The 21,008-nt window shown below is 51.9% G+C and overlaps 9 protein-coding genes across 9 annotated transcripts; 4 read left to right on the top strand and 5 right to left on the bottom strand.

Moving 5' to 3' along the window:
* Positions 1–278: 278 nt before the first annotated feature.
* On the top strand, positions 279–3,231 carry PV06_10054 (uncharacterized protein). Its single transcript, XM_016411547.1, has 5 exons — positions 279–652; positions 726–850; positions 928–2,118; positions 2,164–2,302; positions 2,354–3,231. The coding sequence occupies exons 2-5, from the start codon at positions 842–844 to the stop codon at positions 2,437–2,439; spliced, it is 1,425 nt and encodes a 474-aa protein (XP_016258301.1). The 5' UTR covers positions 279–652; positions 726–841; the 3' UTR covers positions 2,440–3,231.
* On the bottom strand, positions 3,083–6,041 carry PV06_10053 (1-pyrroline-5-carboxylate dehydrogenase). Its single transcript, XM_016411546.1, has 2 exons — positions 4,307–6,041; positions 3,083–4,237 (listed from the first exon to the last, which is right to left on the bottom strand). Exons 1-2 carry the CDS (start codon positions 5,916–5,918, stop codon positions 4,077–4,079), a joined length of 1,773 nt encoding a protein of 590 aa, XP_016258300.1. The 5' UTR covers positions 5,919–6,041; the 3' UTR covers positions 3,083–4,076.
* Positions 6,042–6,137: 96 nt separating this feature from the next.
* On the bottom strand, positions 6,138–7,876 carry PV06_10052 (uncharacterized protein). Its single transcript, XM_016411545.1, has one exon. The coding sequence runs from the start codon at positions 7,719–7,721 to the stop codon at positions 6,426–6,428; it is 1,296 nt and encodes a 431-aa protein (XP_016258299.1). The 5' UTR covers positions 7,722–7,876; the 3' UTR covers positions 6,138–6,425.
* A 610-nt stretch (positions 7,877–8,486) lies between these two features.
* PV06_10051 (uncharacterized protein) lies at positions 8,487–10,929 on the bottom strand. The gene is made up of 2 exons (XM_016411544.1): positions 8,877–10,929; positions 8,487–8,816 (listed from the first exon to the last, which is right to left on the bottom strand). The coding sequence occupies exons 1-2, from the start codon at positions 10,897–10,899 to the stop codon at positions 8,752–8,754; spliced, it is 2,088 nt and encodes a 695-aa protein (XP_016258298.1). The 5' UTR covers positions 10,900–10,929; the 3' UTR covers positions 8,487–8,751.
* A 1,017-nt stretch (positions 10,930–11,946) lies between these two features.
* On the top strand, positions 11,947–12,937 carry PV06_10050 (uncharacterized protein). The gene has a single exon (XM_016411543.1). It carries the CDS (start codon positions 12,151–12,153, stop codon positions 12,706–12,708), a length of 558 nt encoding a protein of 185 aa, XP_016258297.1. The 5' UTR covers positions 11,947–12,150; the 3' UTR covers positions 12,709–12,937.
* PV06_10049 (uncharacterized protein) lies at positions 12,863–14,127 on the bottom strand. The gene is made up of 3 exons (XM_016411542.1): positions 13,857–14,127; positions 13,472–13,791; positions 12,863–13,372 (listed from the first exon to the last, which is right to left on the bottom strand). Exons 2-3 carry the CDS (start codon positions 13,709–13,711, stop codon positions 13,310–13,312), a joined length of 303 nt encoding a protein of 100 aa, XP_016258296.1. The 5' UTR covers positions 13,712–13,791; positions 13,857–14,127; the 3' UTR covers positions 12,863–13,309.
* A 262-nt stretch (positions 14,128–14,389) lies between these two features.
* PV06_10048 (uncharacterized protein) lies at positions 14,390–15,149 on the bottom strand. The gene is made up of 2 exons (XM_016411541.1): positions 14,471–15,149; positions 14,390–14,412 (listed from the first exon to the last, which is right to left on the bottom strand). Exon 1 carries the CDS (start codon positions 14,967–14,969, stop codon positions 14,541–14,543), a length of 429 nt encoding a protein of 142 aa, XP_016258295.1. The 5' UTR covers positions 14,970–15,149; the 3' UTR covers positions 14,390–14,412; positions 14,471–14,540.
* A 1,426-nt stretch (positions 15,150–16,575) lies between these two features.
* PV06_10047 (uncharacterized protein) lies at positions 16,576–18,527 on the top strand (the record flags this gene model as incomplete). The annotated part of the gene is made up of 2 exons (XM_016411540.1): positions 16,576–17,798; positions 17,885–18,527. The coding sequence occupies 2 exons, from the start codon at positions 16,576–16,578 to the stop codon at positions 18,525–18,527; spliced, it is 1,866 nt and encodes a 621-aa protein (XP_016258294.1).
* A 393-nt stretch (positions 18,528–18,920) lies between these two features.
* On the top strand, positions 18,921–20,969 carry PV06_10046 (uncharacterized protein; the record flags this gene model as incomplete). Its single annotated transcript, XM_016411539.1, has 3 exons — positions 18,921–19,254; positions 19,310–19,376; positions 20,540–20,969. 3 exons carry the CDS (start codon positions 18,921–18,923, stop codon positions 20,967–20,969), a joined length of 831 nt encoding a protein of 276 aa, XP_016258293.1.
* Between the last annotated feature and the right edge of the window lie 39 nt (positions 20,970–21,008).

The raw sequence follows: 21,008 nt of genomic DNA, 5'->3' as shown, positions 1-21,008 counted from the left end.
TTTTGACAGCATCATTGCGGGGCGATCAAGAAGCCACACAGACTGCGGAAGAGACACGGTACTGGAGCACTCGTCCTCGTACAATACTACTGCGTACCAGACCAGCACAAGTCCAGCGACGTGTAGTGGCCCCTACCGAGTTCCTGTTAGGCGCGCCTCTTAGCAGAAAAACGCCCGCCCCGGTTGCCAAGGAAAAAACAACCAGCCCGGCAACTCGAAGCTCCACTGCTTGTTGCTTGTGCTTGGGATTCACTCATTCACTGCTCCAGTGTCTCTCTTGCTACCACATCAACCATCACAACCTCAGCCCAGTATCTGTTGTTCTGGCACTCGACTACTTTTTTCTTTCCTCCCCAAAACAAACCTTCTCGAAGTCTTCCTCCAGCCTTCAAACTGCATCTGGGAGCTTTCTTCCTAGCTGCATCTACCCATCGACGTGTTTCACTGCTACGCATTTTGGATCTGGCACCACTTTCGGCTGGACGCGCTACAACAACATCTCGTGTTTACCGCACTCCTCACCACTCTGCACCACGATCGAGAGCATAGCTAGAGCCTCACGGTCCCACGGCCTCCCTGTTCGACAATCAACTTGACATACACGCAATTTCTCGAGGTTCAAATCTCCAACACTCGCGTCTCAGAGAAGCTCGTGCGTCATTCCCCAATCAGATTGAATTCCTTGCTGCACGTCTCAATCAATGCTAACTGCTAACGACTACCAGGTCTCGAACTCCACGACTTGAACTTCTTCTCTTGCTACCAATCCATAATACTTTCTCGTCCTCTACCTCTCCATACTTGCTCTCTTGAACCGCCATAACGGCGTCGTCTATTCAAGATGCCTGTCGTGAGTCTTCCTCCTACGTCTGGACTGATATCCACACTTTTAACGCGTCTCGTGAACACGCACTGACCTCCTCGCAGTCTCGCACTCGACAGGGTGTAGTTAACAATGAAAATGACGAGAACAACGCTCTTCACTCGACACGATTAACGCGTGCCAAAGCCGCTGGCCTTTCCAACGCCGACACAACCTCACTAGCCAAGAAAGCAACCGCGACAAAGAAGACCACAACAACTACCAATGGCACTCACAGACGCCGTGCGTTGGGCGATGTGACCAACGCTGCCAAGGGTGTCGAGGTGGTTCTGGAAGGGAAAAAGGCTACTGCAGGAAAAGCTGGACTTCCATCAAAGGTTGCTCAACCTACCACGGGTGGTGTGCAAAAGTTGTCGCGAACAAACTCATCAAGAGCTGCTCTGGGCGTCAAAGACAACAATGCCAAATCAAAGACTGCCTCAGATTCCAAGAAGCCCGGCAGTGGCTCAGGTGTGATGGGTGCTAAGAGACGGACACAAACATCGACCTCAACAATCCCCTCATCCAAAGACGCCACACCTGATGTCGAAGAGCCGCCGCGAAAGAAGTCCTGCATAGAAGAGGCTGTCGAAGACCCTCAGCAGAGTGAGGAGAGTTACGACATCGTTGCCGACCTAGACGCAGAAGACCTTGACGACCCATCTATGTGCGCCGAATATGTTCGGGAAATCTTCAACTATTATCGTGCCCTGGAAGATGTTACACAACCCAACCCTCATTACATGGACCATCAGGACGATCTTGAATGGAAGATGAGAGGCATCCTCGTCGACTGGCTCATCGAGGTGCACACTCGCTTCAGGTTGTTGCCGGAATCCCTCTTTCTCGCTGTCAACATCGTCGATAGATTTTTGTCGCAGAAGGTCGTTCCTCTAGACAAGCTGCAATTGGTTGGCATCACTGCCATGTTCATCGCGTCCAAGTACGAAGAGGTTCTCTCGCCACATGTGGGCAACTTTGTTCATGTCGCCGACGATGGCTTTACTGTCGAGGAAGTGCTCAGTGCTGAACGGTATACGCTGTCGACGCTGAAGTACGACCTAAGCTATCCCAACCCGATGAACTTCCTACGCCGAATCTCGAAGGCAGACAACTACGACATCCAGGCTCGTACTCTAGGAAAATACTTCATGGAAATCAGCCTCGTCGACCATCGTTTCTTGGAGTACAAACAGAGTCATGTCGCAGCGGCGGCTATGTACCTTGCTCGCATGATCTTGGAACGTGGCGGATGGGTATGCCACTCCTTGTTCTGTTTGACAGTATGCTAATCTTGCTAGGACGCTACTCTCACCAAGTTCGCCGGGTATTCTGAAGATGAGATCCTACCCGTGTTCGACCTGATGGTTGAATACCTCCAGGCACCTGTCGCTCATGAAGCATTATTCAAGAAATATGCAAGCAAAAAGTTCCTCAAGGGTAAATGACAAACTCGCGCAAGCACTTGACCTTGACGCTGACTCTCGCTAGCTTCGATAATGTCCAGAAAGTGGGCCAAGGACTATGGTGCAAGCCGTTTGAATGGCGGTATTTCTGCTACAAAGGCTGCCTTTTAGAGGTGACCTTGACAGTCCGACATGAGAACACGACTACCCAATCGACGACTGGGAATTCTTGGGACCAAGTCCAGGACCATCTTTGACATGTACGACTACATCAACCTTTCCCACAAAAAGGTCACCCTCCATGTCTGCACCATTCTTTTCTTCTCACGATCAAAATGATATCCCACATAGAATTGCATCAGCATCATTAGCACCGTATCAATATTGCTGCCATCGACAACAGTGACACAGTGTGGCACTTTGACATCAGTTCACCAATTTGTGGCTTCGACTACCAGTTCAAGCACTACGCACAGGCCTGGATCTTCCTCATTGTTAATGGCAGGCTACATTGCACCAGGGTTCTGTTTAGCACATACTGCGTCGGCGTTTGGAAAACTGGAAAGGGCTGCGGCTCATTTCGTCCTTGCAAGCAAATGAATGTTTTTATGGTTATGGCGAACGACGGCGTCATCACGACTGGGGAATGCAGGAATTTGTCTGAACAAATGGTCTTGTTTTTTTTTGTTTGTTTGACTTGAAACTTGAAAATGCTCAACAGCGGAGAAAGAACCGGCTCAGGCGCAAAGGGAGGGAAACATTGCATATGCTTGTTGAAATGGAAAATGGAAGGGAAGCCCAAGTTTGAAGATTGAGCTCATTGGATTCAAAGAGCAATGGTATCAGTGTGTGTTGCACATGGGATTGTCAGAGTGCATTCTTGATTACCATGCATGACTTTTTTCTTTTGCTCTCATTGCAGTATCTGCAGCTCAACAACAAAGCTTTCCTTCTTTAAAGAAACAAGTTTTTTCCTTTGCCATGCCTTTTTTTTTTAACTTGGGGTGTTGGTGAAGTCCATCTTTTGATTTCTCTCGACATTTCTGCCTCGCTTTCTTTCTGTCTGTCTGTCTGTCTGTCTGCGTGTCTCATTGTGTCCCCCTGCCACTTTTGATTCGACTCCTGTAGGTATGTGTTGTATCTGTCGGTGTATGATATGTATATCCGTATTCTTTCACATTCTCTGAATTGGTCGACAATTATACCGTACCGCGGGAGGGCACGGGGGCTCATGAGATGGATCTCTGGCCTTCCCCCCCCTTCCCCCTTTTTTTTTGGCAATTCTCTCTTGGTTCAAAAGGGGGAAAAAAGGGGTTGGTATGAGCGAACTGAGTGAACGACTGGTCCCCTTCCCCCCCCAAAAAGAAAGATTTGATACCTACCTAGGTACAAGTCCCTCGGTTCGGCAGCCAAGTTTGGTACTCGGTCAACCCACCTGGGTAAGAACGAACGAACCCTTTGCCTCTGGTCTCACGATTCTGCCATGTTACGAACTCCAAGGTACTTCCCGTATGGAGTCCGGGAGTATACTACCTACCTGGTACCTGGTCTTGTTTACTTTGGTATTTCACTCTGATGCTGAATTGTAGAAGTTCTCAATCTCGAAAAATTTCCAATCGACTAATTAATTGACTGGTTCAGACCAATTCTGTAACGGCACCGAGTCCGATTTGCTTTTCGTAAAACGTAAACCTCGACGCCATTCATTTTGGGATCCTCATGTCCCACCTCCCGAGTTCGTATTTCATATTCATTGTTTTGGTTCCTGTTTGGGTTTTTTTTCTCCTCCTCAGGTTCAAAGGACAAGATCAGACCTCGTTGGATGGGTATTCGACTTTCGAAATCGGTAGAGTCTCCTCCTTCATCGACCTCATACTGACGAAACGTGACAGGATGGCCGCGGAACCCGCCTTGTCGTTTGTACCCGAAGCTCTCGCCCCACCGAATGGTTGTTGACCTACAACGGCACCTAACAATGACGGGAAGAGTTAGTCGGTCCTCGGAAACATCATTCTCTGGAGAAGAATCCAAAACTTACCTGTACACTTGCAATTGATATAGTAATTGCCCGCGGCGTTTCGTAGAGCCTCTTCGGCATATCTCACCGCAGCACGATCTTGAGCAAAGATTGCCCCCGTGAGACCATATTCTGAAGTGCTGTCCACCAACTTGCAAACTTGTTCAAACGCGTCGGCCTTGGAATCATCATAGACATGACAAGTCAGGATGGGACCGAAGAATTCCGTGGTGAAATTCTTGTGGGTGGGATCTTTCGAGACGTAAATGGTAGGATGAATAAAGTAACCCCTTGAGTCGTCGTATTTTCCTCCGACGATCAATTCAAGGCCCGAGTCGGGTTTCGCGGCTTCGTCAATCACCCCCGACAACTTTTTGAAACTCGCCTCGTGGATGACGGGGCCGATGAAGTTGCCAAACTCCTCCGGCGGTCCGACCTTGAGTTTTTCGGTCTCGGACACCAGTTTCGACCTGAACTCGGGCCAGATCGACGACGGGACGTAGAGTCTCGAACACGCACTGCACTTTTGTCCTTGGTACTCGAACGCGCCGCGGATCGTTTGGGCGACCGCGTTGTCGACGTCGGCGCTGTTGTGGACGAGGTGGAAGTTCTTGCCTCCGGTCTCTCCCACGATCCTAGGGTATCCTTTGTACCGACCCTCGGCGATACCCTGGCCGATTTGGCCGTAGAGTTTCCGGAAGACGGCAGTCGAACCCGTATAGTGTAGCGCGGCGAACTGCTTGTGTGAGAGGACGACTTTTGTGACCTCTTCGGCGTCTCCCGGCACGAACTGGATGACACCGGCGGGGAGCCCAGCTTCCACAAGTATCTGATGGAGCAGGTAGTTCGAGGCGACGGCAGAAGGGCTGGGCTTCCACACCACGACGTTACCCATCAAGGCCGGAGCGCCTGGCAGGTTACCACCGATGGCGGTGAAATTAAAGGGTGAGATGGCATAGACGAACCCTTCCAACGGTCGGTACTCGACCCTGTTCCACACGCCAGGTGAATTGTAGGGAGGTTGTTGTGCATACAACTCTTCCGCATAACGAACGTTGAACCTCAAAAAGTCCACCAGCTCCGCCGCCGAGTCGATCTCTGCCTGCCATGCATTTTTCCCTTGTCCTAGCATCGTGGCTGCCATGATCTCGTATCTGTATTTCGTGCTGATGAGGTCCGCGGCCTTGAGGAAGATGGCGGCCCGATCTGCAAAGGGGAGAGACTCCCAGGCCGGCTTCGCGGCCAGGGCGCCGTCGATGGCGTTCTGGACATCTTCGGCCGAGGCGTTCGAATACTTTGCGACTGAGGTCGAGTGGGAAGATGGGTTGTTCTGGGTCAGGATCGAGGAGGTCTTTATCGATTTGCCCGTGACGACGAGGGGTACCTCGAGGGGACTCTTGGACTTGAATGCCTCCAACGCCGACACCAGGCCCTCTCGGGACGCCGAGCCTTTGGTGTAGTGCGCGTTTGGCTCGTTGGAGATGCTGGGCAGTTTGAAGGCAGCGAAGGTAGACATGGTGGTAGGGGAAGAATGAAATCCGCGGGTGATTGACTGTGTTGTCGTTGTAGGATTGCTGCGTGAACGATGGGAGAGATGGAAGAGATGGCGACGACAAGACCCGGGGACGGCCATCTTGAAGGATATAAGATAGAGAGCAGAAAGAACTCGGCCAACAAACACCGTGGCTTGCCTTGTGAGTTAGATCCAGTTATGATCAATTCGTTACCAAAAAGCAAGAGACCCTGTCTCGACAACCCCGCCGATAGCGCAGGCAATGGCAACGGATTCTCTTATTTAAAAGGGCTGGTGACAACATTTATCTGGCTATTCCCGGTTGTCGTCGGCTCGAGGGTACAATGGAGAAGTCCGCTATCCGTACTCAAGCGGCCTCACTTAACCATGGTATGGAGGCTCTTCAGCAGCGACAAGCAATTCATAGACTTGATATCCGGTGTCGGCATATGAGATGAGTATTTTCACAGATCCATCAGATCCATCAATAGATCATACGTGCCACAAAACAAAAGAAAATATATGCCACAGGGCGGAGCGGAGTCAAAAGAGTCTTCTCTCTCCTACGAGTATCCGTACCCAGGGAGCAAGCAAAAATTTGATCTTCCCAAACCCTCCCAACCAAACTCATCTCATTGCGAATGGACAACCTCCCGTCCTTTCTCGCTTCAGTCTCTCCTTGGTCATCTGCATTTCCTTCTCACCTTTGCCGTTTGCAAACGCCAGGGGACCAACGTTCTTCACCTCGAAACCTTCAGGGTACATGTCCTTGTCTCCCGGTCTCGGGATGCCAATGAGCATATTCACCATCGCACCTGGTCCCCATCGATTCCACAGTGTTGGTTTCACGTACGTCGGTGTCGTGTCCCACCTCACAATATACCGCCGGCCATTTTGGTCGGGTGTCTTCGTCAACAGTTGATTGATCATGAACTTGGGTCTCGGCAGCGCCAGGTATCGTAAGAAGAACCGCCTCAGCTCCATGAAATTGTTCAAGAACTTCGTATAGCTGGGAGGGGCCTTTTCGAACATGATGGCTTCCCTCAGTCTGTCGTCCAAGGGTGCACTGACCATCTTGGTCATCATGCCTTTCATAAAGGACGGGTAGGCATTGATCAAAAGGTTTCTCGTCTGCACCGCCGTGTCGTAGTTGTTCTTGTGAGGCACCATGTGCTTCTTCTCGTACTCCTTTGCCCATTCGTCCAGCTCGCGATAAAAGTGCAAGCCGTCCTTCCATCCAGTCGAGTACGACGGCAAGGGTTCGAAAGAAATGGCCATGCCGTCACCCATGGACTTGTGGTGCACGCCCATGGCGCACTTCTCGAGGTCGGAAAACTGTCGCCATTCATACCTGCCCACCCACTCGACCGGTTGGTTCAAGAACAGCGACAGGGTGTACAGCATGTCGTCGTTGCTGATCTTGCCCTGCTTGATGTAGTGGCCGTGCAGATAGTTGAGCCGAGCGTACCCTTCGTGGCACCGCTCACTGTCCGGGTCGGCGCCGTACATGTCCGATAAGAGCACGCCGGTGTCCGCGTAGCGCTTGCCCACGTTCTTACTCGTGGACAGCTGTGTCGTCTTGACGAGGAGCTCGCTGATGCTGGGAATGCCGTACGTTCGGAAGAGCGCGAATTGTAAACCCTTCTCGAACAAGGCCGGAAATTCCAGGTCGCTGACCGCTGAGAGGATGTCGTGGGCCTCCTGCTCCGTCATGCCTTCGAAGGACGGGTGTTCCGGGGTTCCATATTTGTACTTGGCCTGAAGTGACTTCAGCCGGCGGAAACGTAGGAACGAGCACAGAAAAGGGTACGCCACAAGGGCAGGTACAAGGTATCGAGACCACAGCCACGACCAGGACGAGATTTGCTGGATGGAAGTTGCTGACAGTTTTGCATAAGCCTGGGTGGAAAGGTTGGAAGCCATGGTTTGTCAGCTTCGTTGCGAATGGAATAGGCTGCCACTCGTAAGGGACTCGAGACTGGCTATGGGTTGATCTCTCCCCCTCGATATGTATATATATCTGCACGTAGATACAGGTAGGCAAGAAATACAAGACGATTGGAGCGCAAGTGAGTGGCTGGATGAGAAGAGTGAGGGCAGGGCTGGGAGTAAGAACGTTAGGTATTTAAGAGGTCCAGGAAATCAGCCGCTAGTACGAGTACGAATACGGAGGAGTGTCGTATCCAACCTAACCATCCCAGGGACGGAGGAAGTTGTGAAAGGAGTCCAGGCCATCATCCTCCGTCCTTCATATGCCAGATGTCAGTGGGATTCTACGCAGGCCTCGGCATCTGTTGGTTTATCAGCAGATATACACAGTTCTGTACAGCATTGATGCCAAATTTAACCCAATTGGTGGGTATCCATACTATGACCAAGTCCAATTACCATGCATCCCATTCGGTAGCAGTGCGACGTCGACACGTCGACACGCTGACTCGATGAGACATCCATGCTTGCTCGAAATCCGGAGAGCAACCTAGTTCCACCTACTGGCTCGTATTGCCCTCGTATCATTTTACCAGGCTTCATCACATTGGACACTGTTGCATTCGACTTGAGACTGAGTTGCCCACACCGCTCCCTTGTACTGACCAAAGCAGCCTTTCTCATTTGCCCTCGCATCAAGCCGCAAGATTGACCCAGATCCTTTCCCTATGGCGGCCCGAATACAGTAAATCGATACTGTGTCTATGTACTTTACTCCGGTGTATGTGTTTTGAATGTTCCTTTGCCAGCTTTATATAATGTCTGTTGTATCCCGATGTATACCATATTCATAACGGCACAAGCCAGGTCAGTATAAACAAGGTTACAGCACGTTCTGTGCACAATTTCAGGGCCCGCCGGCCTGGGCCGTATAAGCACCGTTCCCCTATTCGCTTTCAAATGCTGCAATTACATTGTAGACGACCTAAAAACAATGCTCCGTGAAAATGACGAGGCCTCCATCTTACTCCATTGTCGCTGTTCCCTTGGCTATCGAAATAGCTCGTGCTGCTGCCTCCTCGAAAGAATCTGTCATCATGGTCAGCAAGGTGTACAACTTTGATCGACAACAGAACAAGTGCAACTCACCAAAAGCATCTAGCTTCAGCCCACTCTCCTGGATCAGTTTTTGTCCTTCGGCCTCTCTCGTTCCCCGTAACCGCACGACCACTGGAACCTTGAGGTTCAGATCCTTGAATGCCATGAGAATGCCATTTGCAATCATATCTCCGAGAGTCAGTCCACCAAAGATGTTGACAAAGATGACTTTGACCCTTGGGTCGGACGACACGATTCTGAACCCGGCCTTGATGGTTTCAGACGTTGCTTTACCTCCGGTGTCCATGAAGTTGGCCGGAGATCCACCTCGAGCCACCAACGCATCGACCGTATTCATGGCGAGCCCAGCACCGTTGACAATGGTACCGATTGATCCTTCCCCTGCGAGTTTGACGTAGATCATACCATCTTTCTCCGCCTCCACTTCTTCCTTCACCTCGCTATCCATGTCTCGCAGCGCATGGACGTCTGCTTGTCGCTTGGAGCTACGGAACGCGGCGTCGTCGAAGCCAAATTTGGCACCTTGAACCTGTAGTTCTCCTTGATCGCCCACCGCAAACTTGGTCTGAAGTACAAACGCTTCTTTGGACATGAACAGGTCGACCAGCTCGCCCACCAGCTTGCCAAGTGCTCCTCTTCCGTTGGATGGAATGCCCAAGTGAGACGCTATATCTTCGAGCATCTTCTCGGATGTTGCCTCATTGGTGCCATAGCCAAATGGGAACTTTTTGGACTGCTCGAACGCTCGAGAAGGGTCTGTCGTAGGCGATGCGATTATACAGGGCTGTCGTGCTTCGCGGTCGATAGAGATGGCGAGGAATTTCTCGCCGTTCGCTGCGGGTACATCCACGATCTTGATGCCTCTCTGCTTGAGCATCTCGAATGCTTGTCCTTTCTTGACGTACAGTGTACGCCGTTGTGCCGAGACCGAACTTCTGGACCTGTGCGTTGTAGGTCGGTGGCGGATGGTGTGATATCCTCTCCGCTGTTGTGACGAACCTGTCCTTGACGCCGTTGTGGTCCTCGATCGTTCCGCCAGTAGTCCCTTCATGCCCTCTCCTAGTTTCTCGGGGTGGTCGACAACGGTCACTCCAACGTCCTGCAAGATCTTAATCTTTTGCGCAGCACTTGCCTCACCGGGAGCAGCCCATGCACCGGCGTGACCCATAATGCGACGTGCTGGGGCTTGAACACCGCCAATGACAGACATGAACGGTTTCGGGTTGGCAGTCTTTCTGTTATACTCCCTGATCCACTCTGCTGCTCGTAATTCTGCACTCCCGCCGACTTCGCCGATCATGACAATACCTTCCGTCTTCTCGTCTTCGACCAAGATCTGGAATGCTTCGACAAAGTTCGTCCCGGCGAGTACGTCGCCGCCCATGCTGATTCCGTACGTCTGTCCGAGACCGGCACGAGTGGTCGAGGCTACCGCCTCGTAGCTGAGGGTGCCTGACTTCGCCACGATCCCGACATTGCCTTCCTTGAAGAATGGCAACGGCTGGAACCCCAGACGACATCGTCCGTGAGTGTTGATGATCCCTGGGCAGTTGGCGCCCACCAACCGGGTCTTGGACTGCGTCCGAAGCATCTGGTGTATCCTCATTATGTCGTGGATGGGGATGTGCTCGGCCACCGCCACGATGAGTGGAATCTCGTTCTCAATGGCCTCTTCCATGGCCGCCACTGTACCATTTCCCGGCACGTAGATGGCACTGGCATCGGGCTTGAGCTTCTCCACGGCGGCTTTGACGCTCGGTAGGACTGGCAGACCCAGGTGCTCGCCCTCAAAACCGGGCTTCACGCCGCCTACCACGTTGGTTCCATACTCTATCGACTCTTGTGCATTCATTGTCGCTTGACGGCCTGTGAAACCTTGGTAGAGCACGCGCGTGTGTTTACCGATCTTGAGATTTTGTATCGTGTCCTCGTACGACTGACGTCGAGTCGAGGTCGAGAAAGGTGCTATATTTCCATAGGTGCCGTACTTGGACAGTGACTGGTACGGTGCTATTCGAGACCGCAAGGTCCTCGGCAGTATGAACCTGGTCATGGTCGGTCCACGTGCGAACCAGGTGCGTACGAATAAACAGCGAACGTGTCTGACGAGCAAAGATGCAGGGACAGTATGTACAAGCGATTCGAGTTTCCGAGACGGGAAGCACACCTCAAACACGATCATAGAGAATGAGGGGAATATATACAAAGCCGGGGTGGAGGTATCTTTGGCCAGGGGAAGACGAAACCACGATATCCCAATCCCGAAGTCGGCGAGGAGAAGATGGCGAGGAGAAGATGATGCGGAGCGGCTCATCTCGAAAAGCCCCAAAGCCATTTCCGAGACGCTACTGTTCTTTCGAGAATGTCGCCGACCCGACGACTGCGAGATCGGAGCCTCTGCTTCTCGAGCATTGGTGGAGATGGTAGGAATGCCCCGGAGGATATGGGACGCTACCGAGGCACAGCCTGACCCAATGTCAGCCTTGCTACTCCGTAGAGGTCGTGTTCATAAAGGCCTATGTTTCTTTTTTATTCCTCTCCCTGTATCGAGTTATGCACTCTTGTTTTTTGGTGGGCACCGACGACGCGTACGAGTTACTGTAAGGGCAAGGGGGAAAAGCCTCGGTATGGATTCTTCCCACTCTAATTGCCGCCTGTGTCTCCAATTGCGGGGATTTTTCTCTGGTTTGTCTCAGGCGTCGCAAGGAGCTCGTCACACCCTATAACCCTGGCATTTGGTGCCCAGTGAGCTTTGCATGTGAAGCCTGGGGCCGCCTAAGATACCGCCAAACGTTGTAGCCTAGCTAGGCTTAGTTATCTACAGGGGGTAAGGAAGGGGAGTAGTAGTACTGTAGGTACAATAAGATCACCCGTACGATGCCCCAGAATCTAACTCTGCCCAAAACGTTCCTCTTTGGCTAGCTCGTCCTCCATTCCCCCATCTCCGCTTAATTTTGCCCTGCGTTTCCTGCCGTCGATGATGTTGGTGATGAACTCTTCCTGATTGTCGCGTGCTGAGTGGACAGTCAGGCCGGTGGTGCCACCTATTCCAGACATCCGGACTCTTTTTGTGATCGATGCAACGCTTGTTTTCCACAAACCCATGACATCGCTCCTGGGCTGACCCCAGTATAGTACTTCAGCTCCTGTGACATAGTTGTCCCGAGCCCTTCTCATCATCTTGATGTAGCACAGTCCGGACGTCCCTGCTGGTTCATCCTCAGGAAATACACAGTTTTCGTCGACTCGAGACCCTCGATAACCCTGTCCTCTTTCTAGCCATTTGACCGGCTTCGTCGTAGGAATGGAGTCCAAACTGGCAAATCTTCACATCGACCTACCTCAGACGTCCAAGCTGATGTCGAAGAGCAAGAAAGGGGAGGTGGTGGACTCGTGGGAAGACGACGATGATCTCAGCTCGCCAGACGATGGTGCTGTAACTCCACTCGACGGCACAGAGCCCTCGTTGAAATCTGTAGCGGAAAGAGATCCAGCCTTGAAACCCCCGCCTCCCACGCCCATCTCTCCACCGCCTGGGGCCAGCGAACAATACATGAATTGGCAACCCGCTCAGGTCCTAGGAGGAGGGCGTCCCAAGCCCTACAGCCCAGCCTCGCCCTCGACACCAACCGGCTCAGATCGAGAAAGAGACCAGCGCAGGCCAGAGAAGACCACGGCGGCAGCCAGTCGGATGATCGCGGCCGGCCTGGGCATGAAGGTTCCCAAGAAGACAGAGGAGCAAAGACAGTATGACCGAGCAATCAGAGAACAGGAGGCTCGACGGAAGACCAGAGAGAAGGAGGACAGAGAACGGGAAAGAGAGGCGGACGAGAAGCTGAAGGCGGCAGTGTGGGACGACTGATCCCAAGACAACATTTACTATACGCGGCATTGGAGGTCCTGGACATTGTGTTACCGTTACCTATCGTCTGTTTGCCCATGCGCAAACTCTGTAGTGTGTTGATCGTACGCTCATCGTCGAAGAAAATTCGCTGTCGCGTGGACCTTTGCTGCGCTGCGCGTGGATACAAGTCGGATGGAGGCCACGCAGATCTGATCTGCCTTTGTGGAATTCCTAAGCCTAGGTCTGTATGTATGGATATATGCTATTGCTCGCAGGCACCTGCTGAAATGAGACTGGAGCGCGGAATCACATTCAAAGCACTGAGCAATTCAGCTGAAGAGCTGGAGTCTACCTCTGTAGCTGGAGAAAGAGCCGTTTTGCATTGTATCCTTTTTGGTCGCAACAAAACCATCCTTACGCCTCCTTCTCCGGTCCCATATCTGCAAAAAGGCATCCTATTGTCTCGGCTCTTTTAAACACCAGGCCAATGCCATGCACTATTCGTAGCCATACCCCAGTAGCTGGGTTTGGTCCGAACACGAGCGATCGCACCGACTCAAATCGCCGTTAACCATTTTTGATCCTGTAGTCGTGATAACATAGAGGGTCTTTGTGTGTTTCATGCGGCGCCACCGATCTGCTCTTGATGCACTTCAATACTGTCGCCATCGGCCATGTCCAACTGTGATGTTGATCAGTAAGTGTTTGCGACAAGCGCATCGCGAAAAAGACTCCTCGCTCGAGAAGCGCTGCGAGATTTCGGCGCGTGGGTGTTACTTACAGTGTCTGGGGTGTCCGTGACTTGTACCTTGGTACCATCAAACAAGAACCGAGCACTGCGCATGTCTTTTCCTTGTCTTTCGCAGAATGCCTTCATGAGTTTTTCCAGTTTCGTGCTGCGCTTGATCTTGAAAAACACCTCGTTATTGCCATCGGTCACTTTGATGTTTAGATGTTCCGCACCGCCGGCAGGAGGCACTTCGGCATTGCCATTGGGTGATGGTTGGCCAGCGTCAGACATGTTGGATGGTTGTAAGAGGATGGAGGGATTATGAGAACAGTATGGCGATCGAAGTAGCGCAAGAGCTTCACAGCGCAAGTCTGTATGCCGGAGTTAGTCAATGCCCTGGAACAATGTCTGGCGGAAGGCGGGGCTATGGATGTACCTGCAGAATTGATCAAGTCTTTTGTGGGCAACGATGGTGTTTGCGGGAGAGTGAGAGAGAAAAGGTGAGAGCGCGGTTTAGATGAGTAAGTGTAGGAGAGGCGGAAGAGTGAAAAGAAAGGTTGAGTGAGGGATTGAGAGAGCGAGAAAGCCTCGTCGGAATTAATAAAGTGGTGGTAGAGAATTCCTTAAACTGCGCACGGCGCAAGGTGACGTTTGCCACAACAAGCGAAGATGAGGGCGAAAGAGAATTGGAGAGAAAAGGTCCCTGCACTGTCTCCCCAGGGCTCCAAGGCTCAATTTATTATCAGGGCAACTTATAAGAATTGGGGGAGAGAAGTGCCTCCCTCTATCTCATTCTACCATCATCTCAGCCTCACCAAGTTGTCAATGCGCAAACTTGATTGCTTCACTCCATGTATGATTCTTTGTCATCTTCCCATGATTACAATTCTAGATTGTAACAGACGAGAATGAAACGCCTTTCAATGTTTCCAAATCATTTGAAAGAAACAATGAAAGAACAGAAAAACAATCCATGTCCTGTGTATCTTGATCTATATTCATGTTTGCCTTAGTTTGCCTTATTTTTCCTTTCTGTTGTCTGTCACTCACAGCTCTCTCAAAGAATCTGTTTGTTTCATTTTCAAGCCCCGAATCTCTTACAGCCAGCCTGCAAACCCTCTCAACTCCTTTTCCGAATACTTGCACATCCTTTCTTATCCAGCCGACAGCTCCTTTCTCTCGTCTGTCGACCAAACTGCAGCCTCCATGCCATCCAATCCTCGATGAGAGACTGCTTTTCTGCGCTGCCACTCCGTGAACCACTTTCACATGGCTTTTCTCCATGCAATGGCAAAGCTGCAACCTCTGCTTCCTGTTGGTGTTCCAACCGCCTTATGGGTGGTGTCAAGGTGATGTATTGTGGTTGTGGTGCAAAGGATAAGTCTGCTGGACTTGATTTTGCTGTTGACAAGTATGCTTGGATGGCATCACCAAGTTGCAAATGACCTCTTCCAGCGTATGGCAGAGCAACCACCATATTGAAGGTCAGAGCCAGGTTCAGTAAAAGTATGTACAGCGTTGTAGAGCTCCTCATTGTCGGGTGCCTCATCTCGATTAGGGCACGATTGCGGCTCTTGGGTTGATCTTGGTTGGCCTTTGCCACTGTGAAGCGATCGCAGGCTATACAATTTGATGCAAAGCGTATGTATGTTTTTTTCCTGTCTTGTGTCTGATATTGTAGATCGATGCGGTGTTTTCAATCTTTTTGTATGGGCTAATGAAGTACTGGAGATATACTCGTGGTTCCAAAGTAATAACTAACAACAGTAAAGACACAGAGTCGATGTATATGAAGAGCAAGATACTGACTTCCAGCCTCTTCAGCAGCAGCACAATGGCTGGTGTTCACGGTTTACTGAGCATCCTTATCGTTTTTGACACAACTGACAGCGAAAGGGGAGGCTATGCACGGTCTGTGCAAGGCTAGTGAGCCCACTCAAAAAACCCATGCTCGGACTCCTGATTCTCATCGAAGGCTGATGTCGTGGCCTTATGTGCACAGGGCGTAGTCAAAAGCCCCCATATTGGCCCGTGAGCTGCATGCACTCCTTGTGCGTGCATAAGGAGGATCAATGTGGACCTTTCATAGCCGCACATTGAAACATTTCCCCTTACTGTACCTGTACCTGTACTCGTAGGAAGAGGCTGTGACGATAGTACGAGTACGAGTAGGGAATTCAAGTGCATACATAGGCTGATATCCCCTCCTCGTAGTAAATAAAGTCCTAACTTCTTCTCTATATCGATCATACCATATCGACCAACCCAAGGTCTCCTTAAGAGGGTTGCCTCCTGGTCGATCGAACGACGTCATTTTCCCCTCGCGAGATCTCCCGTGAATCCCTCGAGACTCCTCGCCTGGACAAAAAGACAGTACAAACCACGCTGAACCTTTAAACCTATTGAGGTCGTATACGCCGCTACCACTCGAATGAACCGGTATAAATTAACTTCAGGAACCTCTTGTCGTGCAGGGCCAAAGCCTCTTCCAGCATTGCGTATGCGATAAAGTGAGTAATATCAAGGTCTGCCCTGGTCTTGGTGGCCTTAAACCAACCTTCTTCGCGGCCCGATCATCAAATCGATCACCACGTGCTCGTGCTCGTACTTGCACGAAGCACGAGTACCAGTCGACGACCATCATGGATCTGCAACTTGTCGATCGACAAGGCATTGTTGAGGAGATGCCGTGATGAAGTGCGCCGTTGCCTCAGTGGCCGTGCCCTGCCCAGTATTCACCCGGAGCGCTGTATCGGACCATATTCAGTTAGTGCGTCTCGTACTTTGTCTATTTACAGCCTGGCCAAGTACTCCGTAACACTACCTATACTGACTAGTTGGTACGTATTGCGGAGGATCAATCTGATATTGCACTTTGTCGAGCTCTAGCTTCAAGGAAATCAAGCAGATCAAGCAGATCAAGGTTCTCGCCCCCATCTCCGCCTACTGTTTACTATGTACCTGAGAAGGAAAACCGCTTGGCCATGGACATTCGCCGATACGAGTACGTCATTGACCATGTTCATAGAACAGCGCACAATGCAGAGCATATAAACAATACAACGTGCCTCACAGGATGGATTTGAATCCCAATCAGACTCCTCCCGAAAAGTCAGACTGATCACCTTTGCTCTTCTTCTCCTACAGTGTCAAAAATGCATATTTCCAAACATGTTGCCTTCGTTGTGTCCTTGTGCCTATCACGGACACTCGCCGACTTCACTGGACCTACCTATCCACCACCGCTTGACCTCTCCAGCAACAGCAGCCTAGTCACCGCGAGCTGGAAGAACCTCTCGTCCCAGCTCGACACTTACCTGAATGGTAAAAGCTCCGCGGCAGCAGCGTCCGGCAATGTCACATTCTCCATTGGCATGTTCTCCATGCACGACCCTGCAGCGACAAAACACCAATACCACCATACGTCTCCCGGCGTCGCACATGGCTCATCCGGCGAGGGGACTCGCAGCGTCGACGGAGACAGTGTGTACCGCATCGCCAGCGTGACCAAACTGTTCACCGTCTTCGCGGGACTGGTCGACATGAAGGACGAGGATTGGAACACTCCACTGACCAAGATCATTCCCGAATTGGCCAACTTTACCAAAACCCATGAGGACGGAAGCCCCGTGTACACCACGGCCTGGGACCAGATCACACCGTGGGCCCTCGCGAACCAGATCTCCGGCGTGGCCCGTCAGGGGGTCGCCGCTCTCGATCTGCTCTTCGCGGCGGTGGGCGACCCCAACGCCACGGCGACCCTGATGAAAGAGTACGGCGTGCCATTCGCCAACGCCAGCGACTTGGGGACGTGCCTCGACATCGACTGCACCGTGTCGGCGTACATCCAGGGCGTCATGGGCCAACCTCCCGTGTTCGAACCCTGGACCACCCCGGCCTACGCCAACAACGGCTTCATCCTGCTGGGGATCGCCATCTCCCGGCTCACCAACCGAGCCATGGAGGACATGTACCCTTCGACCATCTTCAAACCACTAGGGATGACCTCCTCGTTCACTTCCGCGCCGACGGACAACGCCACCATCTCCCGGTCGGTCGTCGTCGGTGTTCCCGCGGACGGGTTCGCCGCCGGCAACGGCCTCGCGCTGTCCTCGGGGGGACTGTACAGCACCACCAACGACCTGGCGCGGTTCGGCACCGCCATAGTCAACTCGACCCTGCTCTCACCCCTGACGACGCGCAAGTGGATGAAACCGACCTCGCATACCGCGAGCCTGACTTACACGCACGGAGCCCCTTGGGAGATCATGAGATACGTCCACCCTGAGGGAACCCCCAGCGCTGGGAAAGTGACGGACCTATACACAAAATTGGGTGACAGTGGTTATTATAATGGTCATATGGTGATTATACCAGAGTAAGTACATCTCGTAAAAGTCGCCCTTGGGGGCGTCGATTTTTTTTTTTCATTGTCTTTTTTCTAACCAGTCTCTCATCGCACAGATACGGTGCCGGGTTTACAATCCTAAGTGCCAGCACCAACAATACACTCCGAGCCGCAGTCACAAATGCCGTACTGGACATGATGGCCGCGGCGGTCATTCCGGCTTTGGAGGGTGAAGCTGCCCAACAAGCTCGACACAACCTGGCAGGGACTTATACTTCCGGAAATTCAAAACTCAACTCTACCATGACCATTTCACTTTCCACCGACGACATCGGTAGTAGCGGCAAAAACAACGGTGGCTACGGTGGTGGTTTGAGAATCACCAAATGGGTTTCCAACGGTACCGACGTTTTGGCGTCCGACTTGTTCGCCAACCTACCTACTCGATTACTCCCCAGTCTACCGATGAAGGAAATGAGGTCGCAACCAGGACAATCACCACGACAGGTTGCGTTCCAAGCCACCGTCAATCCTCAAACAGCAAGCTACACGGCGGCCTCGGCCGCGGGGATCGAGGGCGTCATCGGTCCCTTTACCGGTTCCGCGGCCACAAACTCCGACTGGTTGACGGTCGACGGGGCCCACTACGACGACCTGGGCACGAACCTCATCGTCTTCGACCTCGACCCCCAGGGGTACGCCACGAGTTTGACCCCGGCGGCGATGAAGGCGAGTCTCCAGAGGGAAAGGGAAAAGTGACGGACGAGGTATTACAAAACGTGTTACAGTCAATGTACAGAGTATACGTATGTTTGATATATACCCCGACCTATGCTTCGTCCATTGTCGTTTTCGTTCAGAAACAGAGTGAGGCCGCTTTGATCAGGCACGTGATGGAGCATCGGGAACGCCTGGCCTGGCACGGGAGAGCATCATAAGAGCCACGGGAGAGCATCATAAGAGCCACGGCAGAGTACAGGAGATCGCCCGAGCACTGAGCGAGCCAGAGGGAGCGCGCTGCCTAATGCCCGTTAGCAGAAGCCAGTTCGGGCTCAGGGGTCCCTTGATCTCGACTCCTACTTTCTGTTCCGTGTCGTCTCGAGGTCTGTCGCTGGCAGGACGCTGTTCCTGTTTTTCGTAGCGTGCACAACCATGGCACAAAGGATTCACCTTCATGACCAGGCCAACTTCGATTTCCTGCAGAGTACCTGGGAAGGTGCAAACCATTTCGCCGCCGGCCGCAAATCTTCCACTTTATCTGGAGGGACTCCAGCTGCTGAGAGGTGCGCCACGCGCCTTTCTTGGGCGATAGATGCCTGTTTCGCCTTCACTTCAAACCACACGAGCTCTGTCCCGGATGCGTCGTTGATCCAAACCACGGTTGTATCGCCGTCCTTGGTCAATAAGCCGGGGGTCTGGAACAGCGCTGTCCGAGAACGAACCGAGGACATCTATTCGGTTCAGTCGCCGGCCGTAAATCACTGCAGTATGGTAAATCCCGAGCTGTCTGAGACAGAAGTTCTGACCAGAACTCGTACAAGCTCATGACTTCTGCCACGGCGTCGTAAATCTTCGTTCGCGCGTCATCCGTCAAGGGTCCAAGCGAGTGTAAGTCGTCGTTGAAAAAAGTACCGAGGTCCAGTCCCAAAAAAGAGATGACAGGTTCGCAAGGCCCGACGGTCTTACCTGGGGTCGTCCATGATGTGTTGAAATGAATGATGCCCCATGTCAAACACTATGTACATGTTGAACCATGCTTCTCGGCATTCCCGACCGTTTTGCTGATGTATGGTGGCCCCTTCGGACCACCCACTCACAACGGCCTCTAGTCGAAAGGTTGTCGCCGTGTAGACTGCCAGGACGAGGATGTTGAGGGAACCCCCAGGTACATGTTCTTTTGACTCTCTACTTGTTCCGATGGCATGTTCAGGAGCCAGCCCGCGAGTGTAGAGCAACATACCACCTATCCTTCTACACGTACAACCCTTTGGACAATGCCATGAATGCACTTCTCTCACTCAAAGATCGGATCTCATCACGACTGCGAGGGTCGCCAACAATCGCGTGCCAGAGTCCACTCTCGGTGCAAGTTCAAGCCGAACGAATCTCGACCTTGAAGAGATTACCAGTCGAAGTTCTACTGTGTATTGTCTCCTTTTTACCAACGAGCTCTGTTGCCTGTATGAGTCTAATCTCAAAAGTGGCACCACGAAGTTCTCTTCAACCAATTTGATCCAAAATGGCGAGACAACGATACAGAAAAAAGCACACTTTCTTCGACTTCTGGAGGAGGACTTACCTGAGGTGATGATGTGCTGTAGCTGCAATGTTCTGTATCGTTGGGAGAAGTCATCGCGATATTCATGTCCTAATCGCCATAATCGCTATGATCACACGCCGTTGAGGCGTGGCGTACCTTGGTGCTTTACTCATGAACCTGTTCTGATCTATCGAAATATCGTCGACGCGTTTCTGAGAGGGTTTATCAAAGGCACGCAATACGGTCCACAACTTGAAGAACTAAATCACACCTGCACGTCGAATATCGTTGCGCTCTTTCCCGAGGGCGTGAGTATTGACAAGACGATTGACGCTCGGGTTGTCGGAGGGAAGCTTTTGCTTCATAGTGTTCATAAGCTATCTGTATTACCAACTCAACCATCGAGCACTCCGATTTCACCATGCGACCTAAGTCAAATCGTCTCTGATAGACTCTTACCTGCAGTCTATAAATTCACTGCCAGAATCGGCTGTACACATACTCCGGATAGAGTCCCTGCGGTCATTTTATATGCGTTCCGGCTCTGGGTAGGCTGTTGCGGCGATCGGACGAGAAGCCTGGATCTGTTGAGTCGTGGTTGGTGCGCCACCGACCTACGAGTCCGGGTGGAACTGGACTGCGGTGGTACGCGCGTCCAAATTGAAGTCGAGATGTGGCAGTCTTTTGGAGGTCGAGACTCTGACAACAGGGACGAGGCAGAGGATGCACATTTCTCTGACGAACCTATGATAGATGAGCCCTTCGATATCAATCATCCTCCTGTTCGCGACCTGGAGAAAGTGTTCAAAGGAGGAGTTGAAGGAGAGTGCGCAGGGTTGTGGGCCCCGAATCAGCTTCGAAGGCGACAGAGCTGGATCCAGCTGTGGAACTGGCACTATGACCCAATCATGTCTCAATTGCGCAGATACGGTGTCATTTAGCAAGAACTTAGGATGCAATCAAGGCAAGCAAGTGGCCGT

The sequence above is a fragment of the Exophiala oligosperma genome, assembly GCF_000835515.1.
Source record: "Exophiala oligosperma strain CBS 72588 unplaced genomic scaffold supercont1.11, whole genome shotgun sequence".
Lineage (NCBI taxonomy): Eukaryota > Fungi > Ascomycota > Eurotiomycetes > Chaetothyriales > Herpotrichiellaceae > Exophiala > Exophiala oligosperma.
Note: the sequence above shows the minus strand (reverse complement) of the source record. Positions and strands in the feature narration are given on the sequence as shown.

Bases quoted from the DNA above. Each gene is read 5' to 3' on its own strand.
- PV06_10054 (XM_016411547.1), top strand. The intron at 2,119-2,163 runs GTATGCCACTCC...TAATCTTGCTAG, and splicing joins TCTTGGAACGTGGCGGATGG to GACGCTACTCTCACCAAGTT. The intron at 2,303-2,353 runs GTAAATGACAAA...GACTCTCGCTAG, and splicing joins AAGCAAAAAGTTCCTCAAGG to CTTCGATAATGTCCAGAAAG.
- PV06_10053 (XM_016411546.1), bottom strand. From the start codon at position 5,918: ATGGCCGTCCCCGGGTCTTGTCGTCGCCATCTCTTCCATCTCTCCCAT. The intron at 4,238-4,306 runs GTAAGTTTTGGA...CGTCATTGTTAG, and splicing joins TATCAATTGCAAGTGTACAG to GTGCCGTTGTAGGTCAACAA.
- PV06_10052 (XM_016411545.1), bottom strand. From the start codon at position 7,721: ATGGCTTCCAACCTTTCCACCCAGGCTTATGCAAAACTGTCAGCAACT.
- PV06_10051 (XM_016411544.1), bottom strand. From the start codon at position 10,899: ATGACCAGGTTCATACTGCCGAGGACCTTGCGGTCTCGAATAGCACCG. The intron at 8,817-8,876 runs GTGAGTTGCACT...CCATGATGACAG, and splicing joins GCTGAAGCTAGATGCTTTTG to ATTCTTTCGAGGAGGCAGCA.
- PV06_10050 (XM_016411543.1), top strand. From the start codon at position 12,151: ATGGAGTCCAAACTGGCAAATCTTCACATCGACCTACCTCAGACGTCC.
- PV06_10049 (XM_016411542.1), bottom strand. From the start codon at position 13,711: ATGTCTGACGCTGGCCAACCATCACCCAATGGCAATGCCGAAGTGCCT. The intron at 13,373-13,471 runs GTAAGTAACACC...TCAACATCACAG, and splicing joins TCACGGACACCCCAGACACT to TTGGACATGGCCGATGGCGA.
- PV06_10048 (XM_016411541.1), bottom strand. From the start codon at position 14,969: ATGAGGCACCCGACAATGAGGAGCTCTACAACGCTGTACATACTTTTA.